This window comes from Scomber scombrus, chromosome 6 (genome assembly GCF_963691925.1).
Source record: "Scomber scombrus chromosome 6, fScoSco1.1, whole genome shotgun sequence".
Taxonomy (NCBI): domain Eukaryota; kingdom Metazoa; phylum Chordata; class Actinopteri; order Scombriformes; family Scombridae; genus Scomber; species Scomber scombrus.
The window spans coordinates 14,296,335-14,315,496 of NC_084975.1; the positions used below are offsets into that span (position 1 = coordinate 14,296,335).

Here is a 19,162-nt window from a genome sequence, read left to right on the forward strand (position 1 = left end):
TAGATTGCGTGCAGATGTAAGAAGACCACACCGTGGTCAGATTCCTATCTAACAACAGGTGTGTCTTATTTAAGTGGAGACCTCCTCGGTACTGTATCTTATCAAAAATACGAGTCTGTCTGGTGCCATTCTTCTGTTGAAATGTTCTGGATGCGTAAAAGTTGGCTGTAGGTAGCCTCCCCCCTCAGAGTGTATTGCAGCTTTAAACAGTCCACAATGCCTTGCGGTGTCCCAGTTCCAATGCGATGTATTAACTAGCAGGAGTAATGAAACGGGGAGAGGGGCATTTTCCGCAGCCTATTGGTGAGACCGCAAAAGACTAGCGCACAGAGAGGAGAGACACAAACTTTCGGACAGTCATCCAAAACGTTAATTATCCGTCTTTTTAAAGGCGTCTGTTGCCTTTTTATCCAGTTTTCGCCCAGCTGCCAAACGTTACTTTGTCGCAATTCGTTGGAAGTGATTTACAGGGCAATGGTGAAGAAGGATACATTTTGCGGAATTTTCGCCTTTACGCACGTTTCTCCTCTCAACTTCACTTCGGATAGAGAGCAGTGAGTTGAATCCTCTTTGCATCTCGAAGGTAAGACCATTACACGATACTAATTATAGCAGAATGCGCCGCAGTTGAGCCTGCTGTAATTGTGAGGCTGAGATAACGGAAACATTTCTGTAGTAGAGTAGTTGGGCTACTCTGTGAGCTCACTGCAGCCCATTATCGCCATTTCTCCAGCCTCGTCCCCCCACAATAATAATACTAGGCACAATACAGTTCTATGTCAAAAGATACTCCTGTGTTACGTTTCAGGACCTTTTAGTGCAGACACAACAAACTTGTATTGCTTTTAAATCAAGTCTAAGTGAGAAATGTGTAAGCATTTGATGTGTTTTGAATTGATTAAGACTTTATTACCATGCAGTATCATCTTACCTGGCGTTAATATTCTGTAGAACTTTCACTTTAAGAAGTTGCTTACTTTCATGGTCTCAACAGATCTTTACTCATCATCACATAAACTAAATATGAAATCCCTTTCATTTCACACTACTTATAAGCATACAGCAGGTGTAGTAGAACCAACCTGTAGAGTGGATGCACTCATCCTGGGTTTCAGGTATATCCCATAGCCATACAATTTGATCTTTAAGGACTACTTCAGTTTAGATAGATCTTTGCTGCATTGAAAGGCATCACAGCATGGCAAAGACCAGAATGCAAAGAGCTACCTACAGACTGGAAAAATAAATAAGTTTGGAGGCTTTTGTGTGTCGCTGCCAGCCACTGCTATAACACACTCGCAGCTCTATAAATGCTATATGCAAGAGTGTTATTCAGCACCAGATGATGTTTTACAAACAGCTGTTACATGTAAACCTTAGCCAGAGGCCTCTTGCTGCCCTGCTGTGTTGCTGCTGCGTCTCTTTTCCCCCTGTGCAGGAGCCTGCTGCCTGCCCCACTGGCTCTTCAAAGCTGGCTAGGGAGCAGTGAATATGGCAAGGAAACAAAGGCGGCATTATTGCTGGCCAAACGTGCCGTCCAGCACTGACCTCCCAAAATGGGGAGGCCGCTCCAGTGCCTAATAGTTTAATATCAGCCAGGCAGAGAGAGATTGTGTGTGTGTGTGTGTGTGTGTGGGATTTTATGTTATTCGAGTTCATTTTGTTTTGTTGATCTTTGTAAAATACTATCATTTGAATAATAATCTGTTTTACATAGTTTTTCCCACAAAAAAGTTAAATTATCCCCTTACAATTACATTTACTCCCTTCTCATTTAAAATCTAGTATCAGTCAATGTATAAGTACATTTCATCTCAAACTTAACTGCTGGACACAAGATGTGTTCTACTTCAATGAAAGGTCCATTCTCACTGTTTGTGCCCCGGAGGCTTCAAATTTCCACATCACATTTGTGTAAATTGAATACTGGACCCAAAGATTGGCCCCAAACCAAGATATTAAAGTGCTGTCAATCTTCTCATCTAAGTCTCATCAAGAAAGAAAACAATTTTTGATATGTATTTGATGTCACAAATCAGGCTTCTAGGTACACTATTTTAGCTCTGCACATACATCTTTCATCATGAAGTTTAAACATCACACTGAGGTGACAATAAGCAAAATGCATTTTTGAGTAGAGGGGAAATTTAAGTCATTTTGCAACCGTCTGTTATCTTCCTAATAGAGAGGTGGTACAGTGTCATATTTAATTTCTCAGGAAATAGGACATAGACATTGTGCACAGCAGTGGCTTTTAGAGATTTCAGGGAAAAATAGGAAACATCCATTAATGGATTGGCCATTTCATTTGTGCAGAATGTTGGAAGCAAGTTCGCTGATTTTGCAATAGTTCTCTAGTATGAAAAATACTACATGTTTGGTACAGTGTGTAGAAGTGTCATTGCATAGCTGCTGCCTGATTCACAGCCATCAAGATCACAAAGCAGGGGGACCCATAGCTTTCTTATCTTGTAGTCACGGCCCGTTGCATTCTCACAGCTCAGGAATGTATACCCTGCACGTTATCAGTTTTTACTCTACAGGATCAAGGCCTGTCTCTGGCAACAGTCTTTGCCATGCTCTATAATGTTTACACTTCACAGAGGGTATTATAAACAGGCCAGGCTGGCATATTTGGGATGAGGAACTTCCTTATCAGGTTCTCACTGCACTTACTTTTAACCACAGTGGTTCCATCCGGTCTGCATGTCTCACATAAATGGTATACTATTGCCACCCAATATGCTTTAGGCTCAGAGACTATTCTGGGTTACAGCACTTGATGACACTCTGAAGAAATACAGAAGAAGGGTAAAGAGATTTCTCCAGTTTGTTCCGCCCCACACAACACCAGCGCCTCCACAATAAACCAGCGTCTGTCCTTGTGCTCACAGAGCTCCGTCTCACAACAGATCTGTTACCAATTACAGCAGAGTATAAATTGCTAGTAATTACATGTTGCGCTACAGGAAGTTACATTTGAATTAAAGTTTGGTTAGCAATAGGCAGAGGTTTTAAGCACTGGAACAGGACTGCTGTCGCTCCGGTCTGTAAGATGTTCCCCATTGTCTTTAATTAACAGCAGCGTGGGTTAGTTTTGCATGTCAGAAACTCTGTGTAATATATTAGCTATTTGATTTAATTAGCTACTAGGGTTTAAATGCATTCAAACTTACAATGCCTAAAACTTGGCTGCATGGTTTTTCCACCTCCCTATTTGTGGAGCTAGTACTTACGGAACATAATGATTTCTCATGTTGGTTAAGTTTCTGCCCCACCTGCTTTCTCCTGAGCTGAGCTTACTCATGGTTTTGTTTTAATGTTATAAATTCCCATTCTTGTTTTGCTAAAATTCCCTCTTGTTCAGCAAACTGTTAAACCGCACAATACTCGAAGCCAGTTTATGATGCTTAATAGAATGTAAATCCCCGAAAGAGGCAGGACCAGATTTAAGCTCCTACAGTAAAAAAATAAAAATAAAAATAAAAATAAAAAAACTCCTACAGTATTTCTTCATGGAGTATGTTAAAGTAGTGTGTTGGTTGTGATGAAACACCCACAGGAGCATATGGTAGGTTGCTTACACCAGCAGCCAGCTGAAGCCTTTTCCCTGCCAACTCGGCATCCTCCTGTAGGCCTGGAGAACTGTCATCAGCAGCAGGACAGGCAGGCTGGCTGCTCAGTGCTGCTCACACACCTCACTGCGCAGGAAGGAATTCATCTTGAGTCAACAATACTCAACCAGTACGAGAGTGAAACAAATGTGCTTTAGAGTCATGAGGGCTTGAGGTTTTGCAGCAGTTGATCATCTCTCAACTGAATACAAATAGATTTCATAGGAATTTAAGCCGTGTTCTGTCTCGTGAAATGCTTCTCTGGCACAACACGGGCTGCACAAATCAGGGAGCGGGCATCTCCCCAGGCTGCGGCTTTGACAGGCCAGAGGAATGGAGCTAGCAGAGCTCAGGATGGCACTCTGCCCCACACCGCTGCGCCTGTATCATCAGTTGGGTATTCTGGATTAATGTTAATGAATATAAATGTTACAAGTCTGGACCAGAGCAGCTGACATTTATAAATGCCCCACTGAGTCTTATCACGGTCATGCAAAGACAAGGCATTGAATCAGTTTATTTCGTCTTTACTTAACATTAAAGTGTTCTCTTTTTGTTTGAACAGTCGTACCTTTTGTGTTTTTTGTCTCTTTTTGACTAAAAACAACAACTACTGTAACTTTTCTTAGTGCCAGTACATTTGTACAGAATTCTGTTCAGCAGTTTTTGTAAATCCCTCTGATTCAGATGGCTTTAAGGGTTATTATTGTAGGTAGCTTTTTTTGTAGGTTTTTCACTTTACCCTTCCCCCTCCACTGTATCCAAACCCTCTCCCTGGCTGATCCCCTACGCCTGCTTTGCATCAAGACCTCTTCGGTCCCTATTACTGTTTCCACAGCCCTCTGGAAAAAGGGTTAAACAAAATGGTGACAGTGTTTTGGGTCAGTCTCACAGCTTTCTTGTGAATGACTGTGTTCCTGTTCCCTTCCATTCTTCAGCCTTTTAATGCCATATAAGGGCAGTCTCAATAAAAGACAAAAGCACTTCCCAACCAGCTGTGAATACGCCAAGAACAGAGCGTTCAAAAGCCAGGCCACAGACAAAGATGACACTTGTGTACATATAAATGCAAATGTATGTCATTTAAGTACAAAATGAGACACAAATTCAGTCTATTCATGCACATAACTCACACTTGATCTGAACACCTAAATCTCTGACACCTGCCAAATTTTGTTGGTGGTTAGTAGTGCTGTGATGATTTGTCGATTGGTTAGACAATTCATTGAAAGTTAATCGGCAACACTTGATAATCCATTAACCTTTTAAATCACTTAAAAGCAAAAATGACTAATATGTGATTGTTTCATCCTCTAAAAAGTGAGAAAGTTAAACAAAGTAATTTGAATATGACATCTTGGGCTTTGTTAACTTGTGACAATTTAAAAAAAAAACCTTTTTCTATAAAGTAAACCTTTAATCCCCCAACTGAAGTACTCAATATATTAAATAATCATTAGCTTATGGTCCATTTGTTATCTAACCTTACAAATGTTACCTTGCAGTGCTACTTAATGTCTTCACCATATTTAGAAAAAACAGTGGTTGGCGGGTAGGACAGGCTGGTATGGGTGACTTTGTGAATGTGGATAGGGACTATGAAACAAATGTGCTCTAGAGTCAGGGTGGGGGAGATGGGGGAGGTGTAATTGGTGGGGGGAATGGCAAACAAAAGGACCTTTTGGCTGAGTAGTGGAGGTGCAGTGAAGGTTAGATCCATGAAGAGAGATACAGATCTGGAGAGATGCCATTCATTCTCTCCCGGCACAATGTCCTTGAAGAACATTTTGAAGGATCCCTAGATGGGTTTTTCAGGTACTGTGTTATGCTGGTAGTTAACCTCTCCTTCACATTTTTAATATGTTCTTTGTAAATCTGATAATGTTAGTAACCGGTTCACATTTGTATTTCTGCACAGATTCATATGTGAATCATTTAAATTGCATCCATAATATGATCAATGGCTATTATATCAAGCTTCATGTAGTCATTCAAGCTTTAAATTTAGAGAGTATTTTTACTTGCATCATAGTATTGACTGCTCTAATGAGCCTTTGGGGAATGATGTGTACTGTAAGTACAGACAGCAGGCCTCTTAATTCAATTACATATGTCACAGAACAATGACATCAAAAACAAAACCTCACTTAACTTCTTTGTGTTATGATCCCGTCCAGCTTGTGCGTCTTTGTTTTTTTTTAAATGTAACATTCCTTCTCTGTTTCACTCTCTGTTCCTGTCTAGTCCTGGTCACTGAGTCAATCTTCCTGCTCAGTCTTCACTGCTTCCATGCATTTCTCTATACAAAAGCAGGAACTCAGTTTGGGAATGTCTGTTGGCAGTTTCTTCCTGCAACCCCAATAGACATGTACCTATTCATAGAGAAGCACAAAACAACAGTGTTATGGCCAGCTGGTCCTGGCATGCCTGGTTGGCTGTATGAGCTATCCTTTTACCTTTTTTAAGCAATTCTAAAATAGCCTAATCATACCTTGTATTAAATAATATATAATCACAGACGGAACTGTTTGCATCTTATGTCTCCTCAGATTTGATTCTTTCAGGGAACAGATCATTACAACCCTGGCCTCGAGCACATCCTGACTAACTGTTTCCTGTTTTCCCTTGTGTTTCCGCTGCAGAGAAGTAGCCAGAGGGGCTTCAGCTGCCCTGCACCACTGGAGCCTTTCAAGAATGTCGGGGCCAACACATTACAACAGGCCTCCACACTTCTGACCCAACATGGAGCTCAAGGTCTGGGTGGATGGAGTCCAGAGGGTCGTCTGTGGGGTCACCGAGGCAACCACCTGCCAGGAAGTGGTGATTGCTCTGGCTCAGGCCATAGGTAAATTATGCTGTACAAGAAATCCACAAACGCACACCTGCGATACAAGCTGTCATCAGGCTTGTTGGGATTTTTCTGCTGAGTTAATGTATTTTTGATTTCCCTGTGAAGTGAAATGAGAGATAATTATTAAGTTAGTATGTCCCTGTTATTTTAAAATGTTGGAAACTGATATTTCCTGAGCTGAGTTGACTAACAGTGTCATGTACTCAACTAATATTTACTCTTTTAAAAAAGTTGCTGCATTTTTGTTGTTTCACATGTCTCACTCATGGAGAGCCGGTGGATGTCAAACAAAGCAACTGTTCAGAAAATATTTTTTTTTTAAAATCATGATTAATACTATTAAATTGCACTGACCATGTCTGCTGGTTTACATTGTATTCACACAAAGTAATCTTTGCACATTTTCTTCACACTTGAAGAACTTGAAAGTCCAAAACAAGAAAAGCCTTTGAATCAAGGGTATTGTTAAGCATTCATCAACCCTCAGCTGTAATCTGGGTGTAAGGCTTTCCAAAATGCCAAACGGCTTATTGTTAACTGAAAAGAAATCTCTATGAAGTAAACAAGTATTTGAGTCCCCTGCCTACATGTTAAGCTCCTGCTGAGATACAGTGGGTCATAGTCAGAGGCTTTATTGGTACTTTCTTGGGATCTACAGCCTCCTCCCTGTCCCATATGGCTCCGTGAGGAACAGGGGCACTTGAGCAGACTGTATTGACATCACTTCCCACAAAAGGAGGGTGGGAGGAGGGAAAGTCTGACTCATCCCTGGCTCTCCTGCCAAGCTGAAAAAGCAGCACTACTGAGCCCCCTCCTTTGCCTTTTCTTTTCCTATTAAAAACATATACACTATGTTAAGTGATCAGATACCAATATTTATTTGGTACTTTGGCATTTTACAAGTGGTTCAAGTGTTTCTGTCTACACAGTACTACAAGTGTTTTGTCTAGGTTTTCTTTAAATGGCATTAGGCAATTAATTTTTCAAGCATCAAATGAAAAGTAAAGTGAAAGGGCTGCTTACAGTGTCAAACTCAATGAGAAATAACACTCAAACACTGGAAATCTATGCAGCTTTTAGTCACTTTTAGCAGAGTGTTCTTACTTATAAAATCACTGCTGCCTGTCTCCAGCAGCCCAACTCAGAAAACCTGTTTGACACTGGACTTTCAGTTGTGCTTTATCATCTACTTGTATTAAAACTAGAGTCAAAAATCTAAGTTATTGAGTATCTTCTACTCTTGTGTTATTCACAGGTCGCACTGGGAGATACACTCTTGTAGAAAAATGGCGAGACACTGAGCGTCACCTAGCCCCTCATGAGAGCCCTGTTGCTTCTCTCAACACATGGGGCCAGTATGCTGGTGACGTCCAGCTGATCTTGCACCGCACAGGCCCTTCCCTGACCGAACGGCCCCCCTCAGAAGGACCTCCTCTCAGGGGGCCTGAACGTGGGCTGCATCGGCAGAGCCTCCCTCCCCTTGCAAAGCTTCGGCATCCCAATGAGCGCTCCCTCCGCCGCCGTGAGCCGCGTCGCAAGTCTCTCACATTCACCGGTGCACCCAGAGGTCTCAGGGAGATACTGGGTGGAGGACGGGTTGGAGAGGCAGAAGCCAAACGTAGACTTCTTCTGGGAAACAGTGGAAATCACCACCATGCAGGAGCAGCCATTGGGTCTGCATCCCCTGGCCTGTGGGCCTGTCGCATGGAGGATCTGGTTAGACTGGTCAGTCTACAGAGAGAGACTCTGAATGTCCTGGAGAAGAAGCTGGGAGCTTATGAGGCTGAGCTCCAGGCCTGGGCCGAGGGGCGAGGAGGGCGAGGCTCAGGATGCGGTGGGGACCCAGGTGGAGGTGGAGGGCTGTTAGACGAGATCCTGAGGCTGGAGAAGCACCTGAGGAAGAACGAGGTGGAGATGGAGGAGGAGGAGTTTTGGGCCACTGAGCTGCAGATTGAGATAGAGAGTGAGAGACAGCTGGAGGAAAGGCTGCAGGAGCTTCGTGGTCGTCTGCAAGACTGTGAGCTAGAGATTGAAGAGAAGCTGGAAATGGTACAGGTGTGCTATCTGTGGGAGATTTTTTGGGATAATTGATTTAAAACAATTTATTATAGTAGCAAGCTTTCAGAAATGATTAAAATAACCAGCTTAAAATTAAAGAATATGATTTTTTTCTTCAAATCTTTTTTTATCACGTTAAACTAAGAGCCCTCACTCTAGTCTTTTTATTCCATGTATATTTAAGTATGTGGCTTCCATCTTTTTCCTTAACTGTTTCTCTTTGTCCCATCAGGGTATAGAGGCAGGTCTGGAAGAAGAGCGGCTGCAAAGGGAGCGACAGGAGACCCAGTGGGTCAGTGAGGCAGAGGCTCAGGCTCAGGTCCAAAGGGTCAAAACTGAGCTGAAGGCCCAGGAGAGACAGGCTGTCCAGCTGGAGAGCAGCTGTAGAGCTGTGGACAGGTCACTAGTGCAAAGCAGCAAGAAACTACAGGTGAGACATATGCATGCATTCAGGTACCTGTTGGTCGTTTCCTCAATTTTTTTTTCCCAGAGTGGTATAACAACATACTGCTGTAGGTTGATGTACTGAGACCACCCATCAGGAAGAATGTGTTCATTCAGAACACTTCCTGTCCATCTGAATTGTTCCTGACTGTGATCAGTAAAAAAAAAAAAAAAAAAATAGCAAATACATTTTATTTCCCAAGCAATTTGGTCAAATAATGCTCTGTAAAAATCTAAAAATGTGTCTGATTTGTGTCAGTGAGTAAAGTGATGTGCTCTCTGGTGCGTGTTAATAATTAAGTCTGTTTATGTGGGATTTTTCAACATACTGATCTGAGTTATGACATACAGCAGATATATTTTGACCCAAAACAATAAAAACTGTGATGAATAAGGGCTTTCAATATTTAAACAAATGTTGCAAGTGTCTAGACATAAAAATGCTCAAACACAGCAATGTGTAGAATTAATCAATCTTTTTTGTGACTGGTGATGCTTTACTGTTTCCTGAACATCATTTCTCTTGGTGCTGTTTCATTGAAGGACATGCAGCATGAGCTGGAGCAGCTGACCAAGGAGTTGAGGCAAGTTAACCTGCAGCAGTTTATCAAGCAAACCGGCACCAAAGTCACAGTGCTGCCAGCTGAACCCACTGAGGATGAAAGCACCAGCAACACTCATGGTATAGGTAATTTCATTTTGCTCTTATATATTTAATAGGTTGTTTTTGCAACTTTGTAATACAACTCTTCCTATGATATTCTAATATAAATTCTGAACCTTTTGCCACAGAACATGCTGTAAGCATCAGTGTACAGTTATGCGTAGTGTTATATATACCCAGGTATCTCCTGCTGTTAACATAAATGTCAAATAGGGTACTGACCATGTTCATGTGATATGTAGCCTGGGAGAAAAGGGTCAGTTAACTCCAACTGATAAAAATTGGTCTGACCCAAGACAGGCATTATAATGTAAGAGTATGTCATAGTGCAAGCAGTCTGAGGGTAAATGGTGCTCTAATGTTGCCTTTCGCACAGGCAACATATTAATTATTTTTATTTAAGTGCATTAAGTGTCTATGAATCTGTCTGTGCTTGAGTAAATTCTTGCTGTTCCATCAAGGTGCTTATTATTATTCCACCTTATGTCTTGACATCTTGCTGAGTGAAAATGACTCAGCTCGCTCACTGTGTGTACAGTATGTGTGAGTATGTGTCATAGAGAAAATGGGGGGTGTGGGGCGAGCAGAGAGTTCAGTATTAGTTTTTACCCACTCCAGTGGCAATTATAGTTTCCATGCCAACAGCTGCCTGAATACAGACTAACTTGGCACCCATTAATTCACCCTACTTTCTCCGTCCTTCATTCACTCCTTCCATCATATTGTCCCTCTATCACATGCTCAGTAGTTTCTGTGGTGGACTCATTTGAGCAACGTTCTGTCATCCTACAGGAGAATGGCAGAGAGCGGAAGACATAAACTAAGTGCATTGCATAATAAAGCAGTCACAATCCAAATATGGTCCATTAATATCAACTATCAACCAGCTATATTAAAAAACTTAAGAGATAGATATGTCATATTATAGTCATACAGATTGAACAAACGGATTGAACAAATACAGAAGTTGAAAAAGTGCATGTTGTAACCAGGGATATCACCGGCTTGTTAGAATTAAGATTGAAGCATGCAGCTGAATGAGAAAATTTCAACAACCAAAAAAAAAGGCAGAAACCTAAATACGCATGTTTTTAAAATACGCCTCCACACAGAAATAAACATACAAACTTGTAAAACTGAGGTTTTCAGTGTCGGCATTAAATTAAACCAACATTTTCAGGCCAGGCCATAAAACAGAGGTTTCCTTTAATTTAATAACAAGAGTTGCTAAACTGAAGGAAATCCATTTTTAGTGGACTAGTTTAACTGTTGCATATTGCAATATTTGTTGCACTCTTCAGTTTTGTGACACGTATGGAAAACTAGTGGGACTGCAGCTATGGGACAGTGATGGTGAAATGGTTTATAACTGCTCAGATCAATTTTGGAAGAAATCTTCAATATAAAACAGTCTTCAGTTGTACAGCTCACCCTACTAAGAGCCCAGATATTTTTCTTCCTGCATGACATGTACTTCATCATAACATCGTTTGGAGCTGTAAGTCTCTTTATTACACTTCATGGTAATAGTTTTCAATTATGAAGAGTAATGATGTTCATGTCCTTCTAGTAACCTTCCATTTTGTGTGTGTGTGTGTGTGTGTGTGTGTGTGTGTGTGTGTGTGTGTGTGTGTGTGTGTGTGTGTGTGTGTGTGTGTGTGTGTGTGTGTGTGTGTGTGTGTGTGTGTGTGTGTGTGTGTGTGTGTGTGTGTGTGTGTGTGTGTGTGTGATCAGCAAGAGAATTTCTGTGTGGCCATAAAATTCACTGCATTGGCTGATTCTCTGCCTAGCTCGGTACTGCCCCCTAGTGGCACAATATGAGGGCTATCATGTAACATACATGAGTTTTTTAGGTTTTTGATCTGAGGATTTATTGGTATTAGGGATGTTAATTAATGAGGTACTTTTAAAAAATAAGATAAGAACAAAAACCTTCAAAAAAAAAAAACAACGTGTGGGAAAGTCTGACAGCAAAAAATAAAGTTAAATAGAAAGAAATTTCATTCTTGACCTTTGAAACTGTAGCTTGACAAAAACATCAGTGAAGGCTCAGTTTGTCACATGCCACAACTGAACAAACTGTGTTTTGTCTCATTTTAACTTTTTTTGTCTCTCAGATTTAGTTCCCCTGTCTGGCTCACTGAAGCGTCCCGTGTCCTTGCACCCTATGTCGGGTCACCTTCGGGTCCTCCACAGCCCTCTCAGTTCTGGCCTGAACCCAGAGGGGATCTACGTTTGAGGCTCTGCTGCACATGTCTGCTTGGAGGGAACACAGAAGAACTCATTTCTCTCTAGAGCCCATTTGTAAGTGGATATCTTGGTACAGGATACCTCAGTAGCACACCACTATGCACTGTTGTCTCAGTTAACTGAAGGCAACCTTGAGTGTGAAAGCCTGCAGTGAAGGAACATTGCTGACCTTTGAACAGAAGTCTTGAAGCTCTTGGTGTGAATGGAAGATGATGTGAAGTTATGGCGTGAAGAAAAGCACGACAGTGCCACCATGTTTCATGGCACACTGTCTCTAAACATGCTAGGCCGTCATGGACTTCCTTTATAAACATATCCACTTAATGTACTTTTACTTTCACTTTAGTACCTGCAGAATGATTTGTATTGTTTTCTCACTTGCATCATGATTCAAAACTATGGCTCTTTGAACAGTATCCTTGGGAATCTGGTTTGTGAATCTATACATTTCATCCATGAAAACATTTATAATTCTGCCGTGAATACACTTTACCAAGCATAATGACTGGTTCTTATGTAAGCAATGAAGGATCCACTTGTGTCTATAATAAAACTATAACTATAGAGTCTATCATTTTGTAAATCAGAATCTATTCTCATAGCTCTGACTTATGTTAAAACTATGCACAAATGGTTGATAGTTTTGTTACTGAAGAATGTTACTGTCTGTACGTACCAAAATGGCATATTGTAAATGTGTTTTCTTACTTTTTAGCATTATTTAGTGAATTATTATGTTTTATTACAAAGTGGTGCATTCACAGATACAGAAATGCAGTGTCCTCATTCCGGCAGTAGTATCTGCAAAATGAAAGTGTTAGTTTTACACATAAACTGTTTTTTGGGTTTTTTTGTGTGAAGATGACATCCTATATTTTTTGCCAAATTGATTGTGCTTGTTTTGCTCTTAGGATCTGTGGCCAAAGATTAGCAGGTCTTATTGCATGATTGTGCTGTGAATATAGCCATATCTGGATGTGCAGAGCACCCACAGTACAGTAAATCAGTTTTTAGTAGAATCTAAAAATGATGGCATGTAATATTACAATGGATTGCTACAGTTACTGTGAGTATGAGTGAATGTGAGTAAATCAGTGATTAAAGGGATGTGTGTCTGTGTCTGTGTCTGTGTCTGTGTCTGTGTCTGTGTCTGTTCAGAGTCATAGAAAGCCAAGGTGTGAATCCCTTTTTAGATTGTAGTTCAGCTGCTAACCACAGCAAAGTGCCTTTATATTCGTTCAGCAGTTGGTGTATTTAAATAATGTACAGTAAAGCTTTAGTAGAGACATTGAAACAATGATCTTAGTCAGTTTAGATCATATGTTATAAGCTGTGTTAGTGCCACATTGCTGCACAGAGAGAAATGGCAATAGGATGGCAACAAAGAGGATGCTTGTTTTTTATGTCAGTACTTTGTAGAAATGGAAAGAACATTATTGACAGTGCTTTCCACTTTGCTACTGTATTATTGTCACCATAATACTGTGTGCTGTAAAATGCATTGTCATTTAATCTGATTGGTCTCCTGTCATGCACACATACTGTATACTGTAGTTGCCAGTTTAGATCAGTACTGTTGTCCAGGAATAAATAGATGGTTGGTGTTATACAAAAGGGAGGTCCACCTTGTCACAGTTGCTATGTACAAAACACACAAACACATTATCACTACAGTGTGTCTCTCTGCTTTTTAGTTTAAGGAGAGTTTTTAAATTCGACAGTTTAAACTAGATCATGAAAGTTTAATGGTCTACAAATTATGGTGGATTTTCCCTACCACCTTGGGACGAGATGTAGCTATGATCACTGTTTACAACTGTATATGTTCTAGAGAACTGTAAGATGTCAACTGTACATACCTGTTTCTATTTTTTCTTGCCTTAATATACTGCAAAGTGTTGACAGATGTATGGCTGTAACTGGCTGCTGATATGACATGGATTGCATGATTCAATAAACCATCTTACAAAATTTGATGTGTCACAACTGGTGCACATGCTGACTGTTTTTTTCTGTGGATGTAAATGAGAGGGAATTCATAATGTGTTATTCAGTAATGTGCTCTAAATGTCTATCAAGCTTTTGGCCAGTAGATGGAGACATTTGCTTGGTAATAGTGGAAGTATTGGCTTCCAACATGGTTTGAAAAGAACCACTTTTTCTCACAGAAAAATGAAATAATAAAACATGTTTCCAATACAAATGCATATTCATCTTAAAGAACAACCGATGGCTTTATAGGAGGATTATAACAAGAAGGTATATCTGGTCAAATAAACCAATAAATACATTTGCTTAACCTCTCACTGTATCGATTACCAGAATTTGAAGCCAATAAACTGAAGTATAAAAGATTGAAAATGGAGCTGCACCTTAAGGCAACACATGTTTATTTAAAACCTTGAAGGGTATAAATTGGCAACAATCTGACGTCTGTGTTGCCAAGATAATTAGAAAAAAATCAAATCAGGTGCTGGGTCATCAGGAGTGACGTAATTACTCATAGAGATTCAAATGATATTGCAATAAGCCAAAACGGCAACAACAAAGCTTGGGTTAGGTCCTGCTCTAAGCTTTTGACAAGTCGGGAGGAGGCCCCTTGTTTTTCATCAGCCTGCAGAGACTGTGGGTAATCTCACTCCATCATCCTTTTATCACATGACATTTGTTTAAAGCCTTGGCCTACTGTACATTCCTCTGCTTTGACCTGTCAGCTGATTAGAGCTTTAATAACAATATACAGTATTTGATCTACTAGACTTCCAGTATTGTGTATCTATGAATGCTATTAGAAATAATATGCTTTGAGTTGTCTGTTTTGTGCAGTGTGTGTTGCTTCCCGTTACCTCAATTTTACACGTACCTATTTGTAGGAACATATTTACTCATCCTCACTGTCTACATTTGATTACATTAGAGACTGTGAATCAGTACAAGGTTTGTGTTAAATAACAAGAAAGCTGCAGAGTTTAGTTTTGATATTTATTTTACAACTCATCAGCAATAATTTAGAACAGCATATGTGTAAAGAATTAACGAAGTGTGCAACAGTTGCTCAGTTAAATCTTTTAAAAAAAACATAGACTTCTACAACATTGACATAAACATGTATACTTTATGGTATATTCACAAAAAAACCTATTTACAGACACACATGCCACTTTATATAACAGTTGATAACAGATTTGAGGCAAAAAAACAGCATAAGAGAACTACAAAAGCAATGTCATGTATGCAAAATACAATGAAAATAATCTGTTTATTCAGTCACGTGTGACACTTAAAAAAAACTAAACAACACTACACTTGTAGGAATTAATCTCAGCAGACGGTCACATGACCACAGCTTCTTTCCCACCTTTGTCAAATATTTGAAAAGCGAGGTTTTACATAATGATAGCATATAACAGAATCAAGGATAGTCTGGTGTGTAGTGGGGGTGTAGGGCTCTGAAAGCCGATTATGATCTGAATCATTTTACCTTGAAATAGCTAAAAATGAGCAGTGATTTGTTAAATTAGGCAAATTACTTGATCACCACTTTTACTGCATGAAATCATCACAAAGCATCTGGTATCTCTGCTCTCTCTTCTGAGTTGAAATCATATTTTTATTTCAAGAAAAACAACACAATAAGAAAGGTTCAAAGAGAACTACAGTGATTGACTTTCAAATTGATGGGGGGGTATAAGCAGAAAAAGTGCACTTTACATCTCAAAGAGTAAAGATCAGCCTACATACAAACTTTAACAGCTGGGAAAATACAGGTACATTCAATATCAAAGATCAATAAGGTGCTATCCTACAATGTTTCCTGGAGGTACAGGACAGGAGGTCATGGCATCTCTCTGCAGAAATGTTTCATTCAAGGGACGTACAATATGCTGGTCAAGCTTACCCTTGTGAATGAAGGGCTTCTTTTTTCTGTGATTTTTAATTATTTAAGTGATTGTTGTTTTTCTTTCCTCACAAAGACAAACAAGTAAAGAGTAAACTCAGATTTGTTAAACACCAGCAGAGGAAAATCAGGAATAACCCCTCTCCCATGATTTCATTTTTATAAATGTATGATTGTTGAAGTTGATTTTTGTATTTGGTGGTATTGATGGAGATGGTGTGAGTGTTTGGGGAAAGGGGAAGGAGGGGGCACCATTCATTTACTCTCAGGAGGGACAGTAGGCTCTTGTGCCTCCCAATAAGCTTACCCCAGGCAAAGTTGGGGATGAGGTACTGTACGCGTACACTCCGAGGAGCACTTCTTTAATAGGCCTATTTAGTGCACATCTAAACGTTAATGAATCTTCCAGGTAATAATATTTACAGTCAGAGTCAGCCAAGCTGTTAATAACCTTGACAGAGGTCAGTTGCAGCTTCATACATCCAGGGAGACTCGCTGATTGGGCTATTGCGCACTGTTGTAGTACTCAAAGTTTTGGCACCAATGCTGCCATTTGAAAATATTTTATCAAAGAGGATAAAAAACTAACTCCAGCACAACACAACCGTGTATTAGTGTCAATCATTGTCGATAATCATTCAGATTGATTAATCTAGCATAAGTGCAAAAGGCACACGCCGTCACAACTGCCCCGTCTCGCCAAGATGTTATTATACATGAGAAACTCTTCTGTGAAACCTCGTTTTAAAACTAGCCTATTTAAAAAAAAAAAAAAAAAAAAAAAAGAAGAAATACGGAAACTCCTCAGCAGAATGCACGGAAAGGTAACACAGACACGTTAGCTCGCATGACAAGCAGAAAACTGATGGTGTGGGCTATTCTTGCTCTCCTGGGACATGTCAGCTACGTCATCGTTATCGTCGTCACCCGCGGGACTTTCCTCGCGCTCCTCAGGTGAGCCTGTCTCAGCCTCGCGTGACCCGTCGCTGTCTGGAGAGAGGGAGTCCTTGCGTTCAGAAGAGGCTCCAAAGTGCGCAGACAAGCCGGGGAAAGCAGCAGCTGCAGCCGCGGCCGCCGCTGCTGAAGCGTGTGCGGGGTATAGCCAGGGGAAAGGGGGTGCAAGAGCGGCCGCAGCTGGGTACATGTACTTTTCAATGTTGCTCTTATCGAAAAAAGGCATATAAGACGCTGCGGCTGAGGGGTTGATGAAGTAGAAAGGCATGCAAATGGGTGTCTGCTGTCCCACACTGGTTATTCCCATCAGAGAGCTCATAAGCGCCACATCGGGCCTGGTGGGGTCCGCGCCCCCTAACCCGTTCCCAGACCAGTTCATCTTTGGTTTTTTGGCAGCGCGTTCATCTCCAAACTCCTGCTTGATTTTCACCGCCTTGGGTCCCTCCGTCGTATTGCGCTCACATTCTTTATCTTTGCTATCGCTCTTTTCAGCCTCGCCCCCGTATCCACTGTCCGTGTCTGTGTCATTCTCGTTAAGCTCCCCGCCTTGGGTCCTCTGGATGACCGGGACACAGTTGGTCTGGCTGTCAGCTTTCTGCCCATCCTGTGCGTCCCCGGTGGGTAGCTGGTGTTGGAGAGGCAGCCCGCCGGACTGGAACTGCGCCAGCACCTTGTGAAGGTGGTTGATGAGCTGCGCGCACCTCTGCTCCCGTGTCGTCCAGTTCTCAAACTGGCTCAGGTACTGCAGGACCTCTTTGGCACAGGCTTGGAACCCGGAGTGGAAGGCGTCCAGGTCTGCATGAATGGAAGATTTCATCGACCGGTCCCCTACGAAACATGCAGTTCAAAGATTAACTTACTCTGTACGGTGCAGCACATCATAAGCTCACGACAATATATGGTGGGCAGGTGTCAACAGCACGTTTGCATGTCTGCATACAAGCACGGTGAACAGATCTGCTTCTAAGGTGTACATTAATCAAACAAGAATTGTATTAGATTGTGTGGTATTCTTGAAGTGCACTCTGCGTATTATCCACAATACAATTTATTATATTTCATACTGTAGGCACACAGTTTCACATCTACAATCAATCACGTTTTAGGCTATGCGATCTGACTTGTTTAAACAATTACTCATCTTAAACTTGTTAATGTAAATTCATCTTACCATTCTGCAAAGCGATGATCTTTTGGTGCTGCTGCTCGGTGACAGCAGTCAGTGCGTTTAAATGCTTCAATGTTAACTCCAGGACAACTGCTTTCTCCAAATGCCCGAGCGTCTATAGACAAAAAACAAAAAGGTTCGGTTGGCTATTTGCGAGATCTCTGTCATGTAAAGCCATGTTCGCTGAGCAGGTAAAAACTTTTGTTATGTCGTGATCTTACCGATAGCTTCAGATGTTCGGGTAACAAATCCTTCAGCTGGCCAATACATTCGTTGATTCGGTCTCTTCTCTTTTTTTCTATCAATCGGTGTGGTAACTTGTATGCGTCCTGCTGACAGAAATAGAGGCGTTTATTGTATCAGAGAAGAACAATGTTTTGTTTTTTAAAGTTACAGTATGAATTAAGTTTTGTGAATTAACAAATGCTGGTTAACCATAACAACAAAGTATTGTATAAGAATTATTTATTAGCCCGCACCTTGCCACCATCTTCTCGTTTGATTCCTCTTTTGGATTTGCACATGTAGAGAGAGGGGTAGTCCACCCTAAAGTAAAAGAGAAAGTGTCCGATTAACCATCAGGTTGTCATAACAGTTTATAAGACAGAGTTTGACAGAGTTTGCCAAAAGCGACACTCACCCCAAGAAATCTGCGTGCTCCATAAACTGCCTGTCCTGTAAATGCGGTATTCTTTCATCCATCACTTCTCTGCTGCTGGTTATTCGCTCCTGAGCTTCTTTGGGGAATGTTTGTTTATTCCAAGAGCCACAGAGGCAAGGCTGGCTGAGGGGAGATGATGCACTGTGCGTGTCCTCCAGTGGAGCTGCGCTTCAGACTGATGTCTATAGTTCCCTGAGCTGCCACTTTGCAAAGCCGTCGGTGCTGTGGTGAGAGCGCACGCGCGCCTCCGGTAGGGAACAGCTTCCGACTCACGTGTAGTCTGCACCAGCACAAAGTCCGGTAATTAGACCTTCTCTGTGTTATATCGCCGCCGCTCCTATAGCGAAGTAGTGTTAACCGGTTTGACCTGGTTGATGAAACGTGATGCATTCGCACAATGTGGCAGGCGTGAAAAGAAACAGTCTAATCCACATGAGCATCATTCATCTAACATTTCCCATTTCCCTCCTAAACTTTGCATCTGGAGTGTATAATTTAATATGATACATCAGACCGAAATCACCAAACTCTCTTGCACAGTTTAGAGGGAACAATAAACGTTCCTCTATTACTTTTTAAGATGCAATTTGTTCTATGAGG

At 41.1% G+C, this 19,162-nt stretch overlaps 2 protein-coding genes across 4 annotated transcripts; one reads left to right on the forward strand and one right to left on the reverse strand.

Moving 5' to 3' along the window:
- The first annotated feature begins 275 nt into the window (after window positions 1-275).
- Window positions 276-13,835, forward strand: LOC133982125 (ras association domain-containing protein 8). 3 transcript variants are annotated; one of them, XM_062421046.1, is made up of 6 exons: window positions 276-583; window positions 6,257-6,459; window positions 7,721-8,520; window positions 8,756-8,953; window positions 9,511-9,655; window positions 11,749-13,835. In XM_062421046.1, the coding sequence occupies exons 2-6, from the start codon at window positions 6,357-6,359 to the stop codon at window positions 11,868-11,870; spliced, it is 1,368 nt and encodes a 455-aa protein (XP_062277030.1). In that variant the 5' UTR covers window positions 276-583; window positions 6,257-6,356; the 3' UTR covers window positions 11,871-13,835. The 3 variants fall into 3 exon arrangements, with proteins under 3 accessions (XP_062277030.1, XP_062277031.1, XP_062277032.1); XM_062421047.1 differs by having other exon boundaries at window positions 9,511-9,649; XM_062421048.1 differs by having other exon boundaries at window positions 7,721-8,514.
- Window positions 13,836-16,563: 2,728 nt separating this feature from the next.
- On the reverse strand, window positions 16,564-18,724 carry bhlhe41 (basic helix-loop-helix family, member e41). The gene is made up of 5 exons (XM_062420992.1): window positions 18,542-18,724; window positions 18,381-18,447; window positions 18,123-18,230; window positions 17,905-18,016; window positions 16,564-17,561 (listed from the first exon to the last, which is right to left on the reverse strand). Exons 1-5 carry the CDS (start codon window positions 18,601-18,603, stop codon window positions 16,618-16,620), a joined length of 1,293 nt encoding a protein of 430 aa, XP_062276976.1. The 5' UTR covers window positions 18,604-18,724; the 3' UTR covers window positions 16,564-16,617.
- Window positions 18,725-19,162: the final 438 nt, after the last annotated feature.

Coding starts and splice junctions, on each gene's coding strand:
- LOC133982125 (XM_062421046.1), top strand. CDS start 6,357: ATGGAGCTCAAGGTCTGGGTGGATGGAGTCCAGAGGGTCGTCTGTGGG. Junction 6,460..7,720: donor TGCTCTGGCTCAGGCCATAG/GTAAATTATGCT, acceptor TGTTATTCACAG/GTCGCACTGGGAGATACACT. Junction 8,521..8,755: donor AGAAGCTGGAAATGGTACAG/GTGTGCTATCTG, acceptor TTGTCCCATCAG/GGTATAGAGGCAGGTCTGGA.
- bhlhe41 (XM_062420992.1), bottom strand. CDS start 18,603: ATGGATGAAAGAATACCGCATTTACAGGACAGGCAGTTTATGGAGCAC. Junction 18,017..18,122: donor CCGAACATCTGAAGCTATCG/GTAAGATCACGA, acceptor TTTTGTCTATAG/ACGCTCGGGCATTTGGAGAA. Junction 17,562..17,904: donor GATCATCGCTTTGCAGAATG/GTAAGATGAATT, acceptor CATGTTTCGTAG/GGGACCGGTCGATGAAATCT.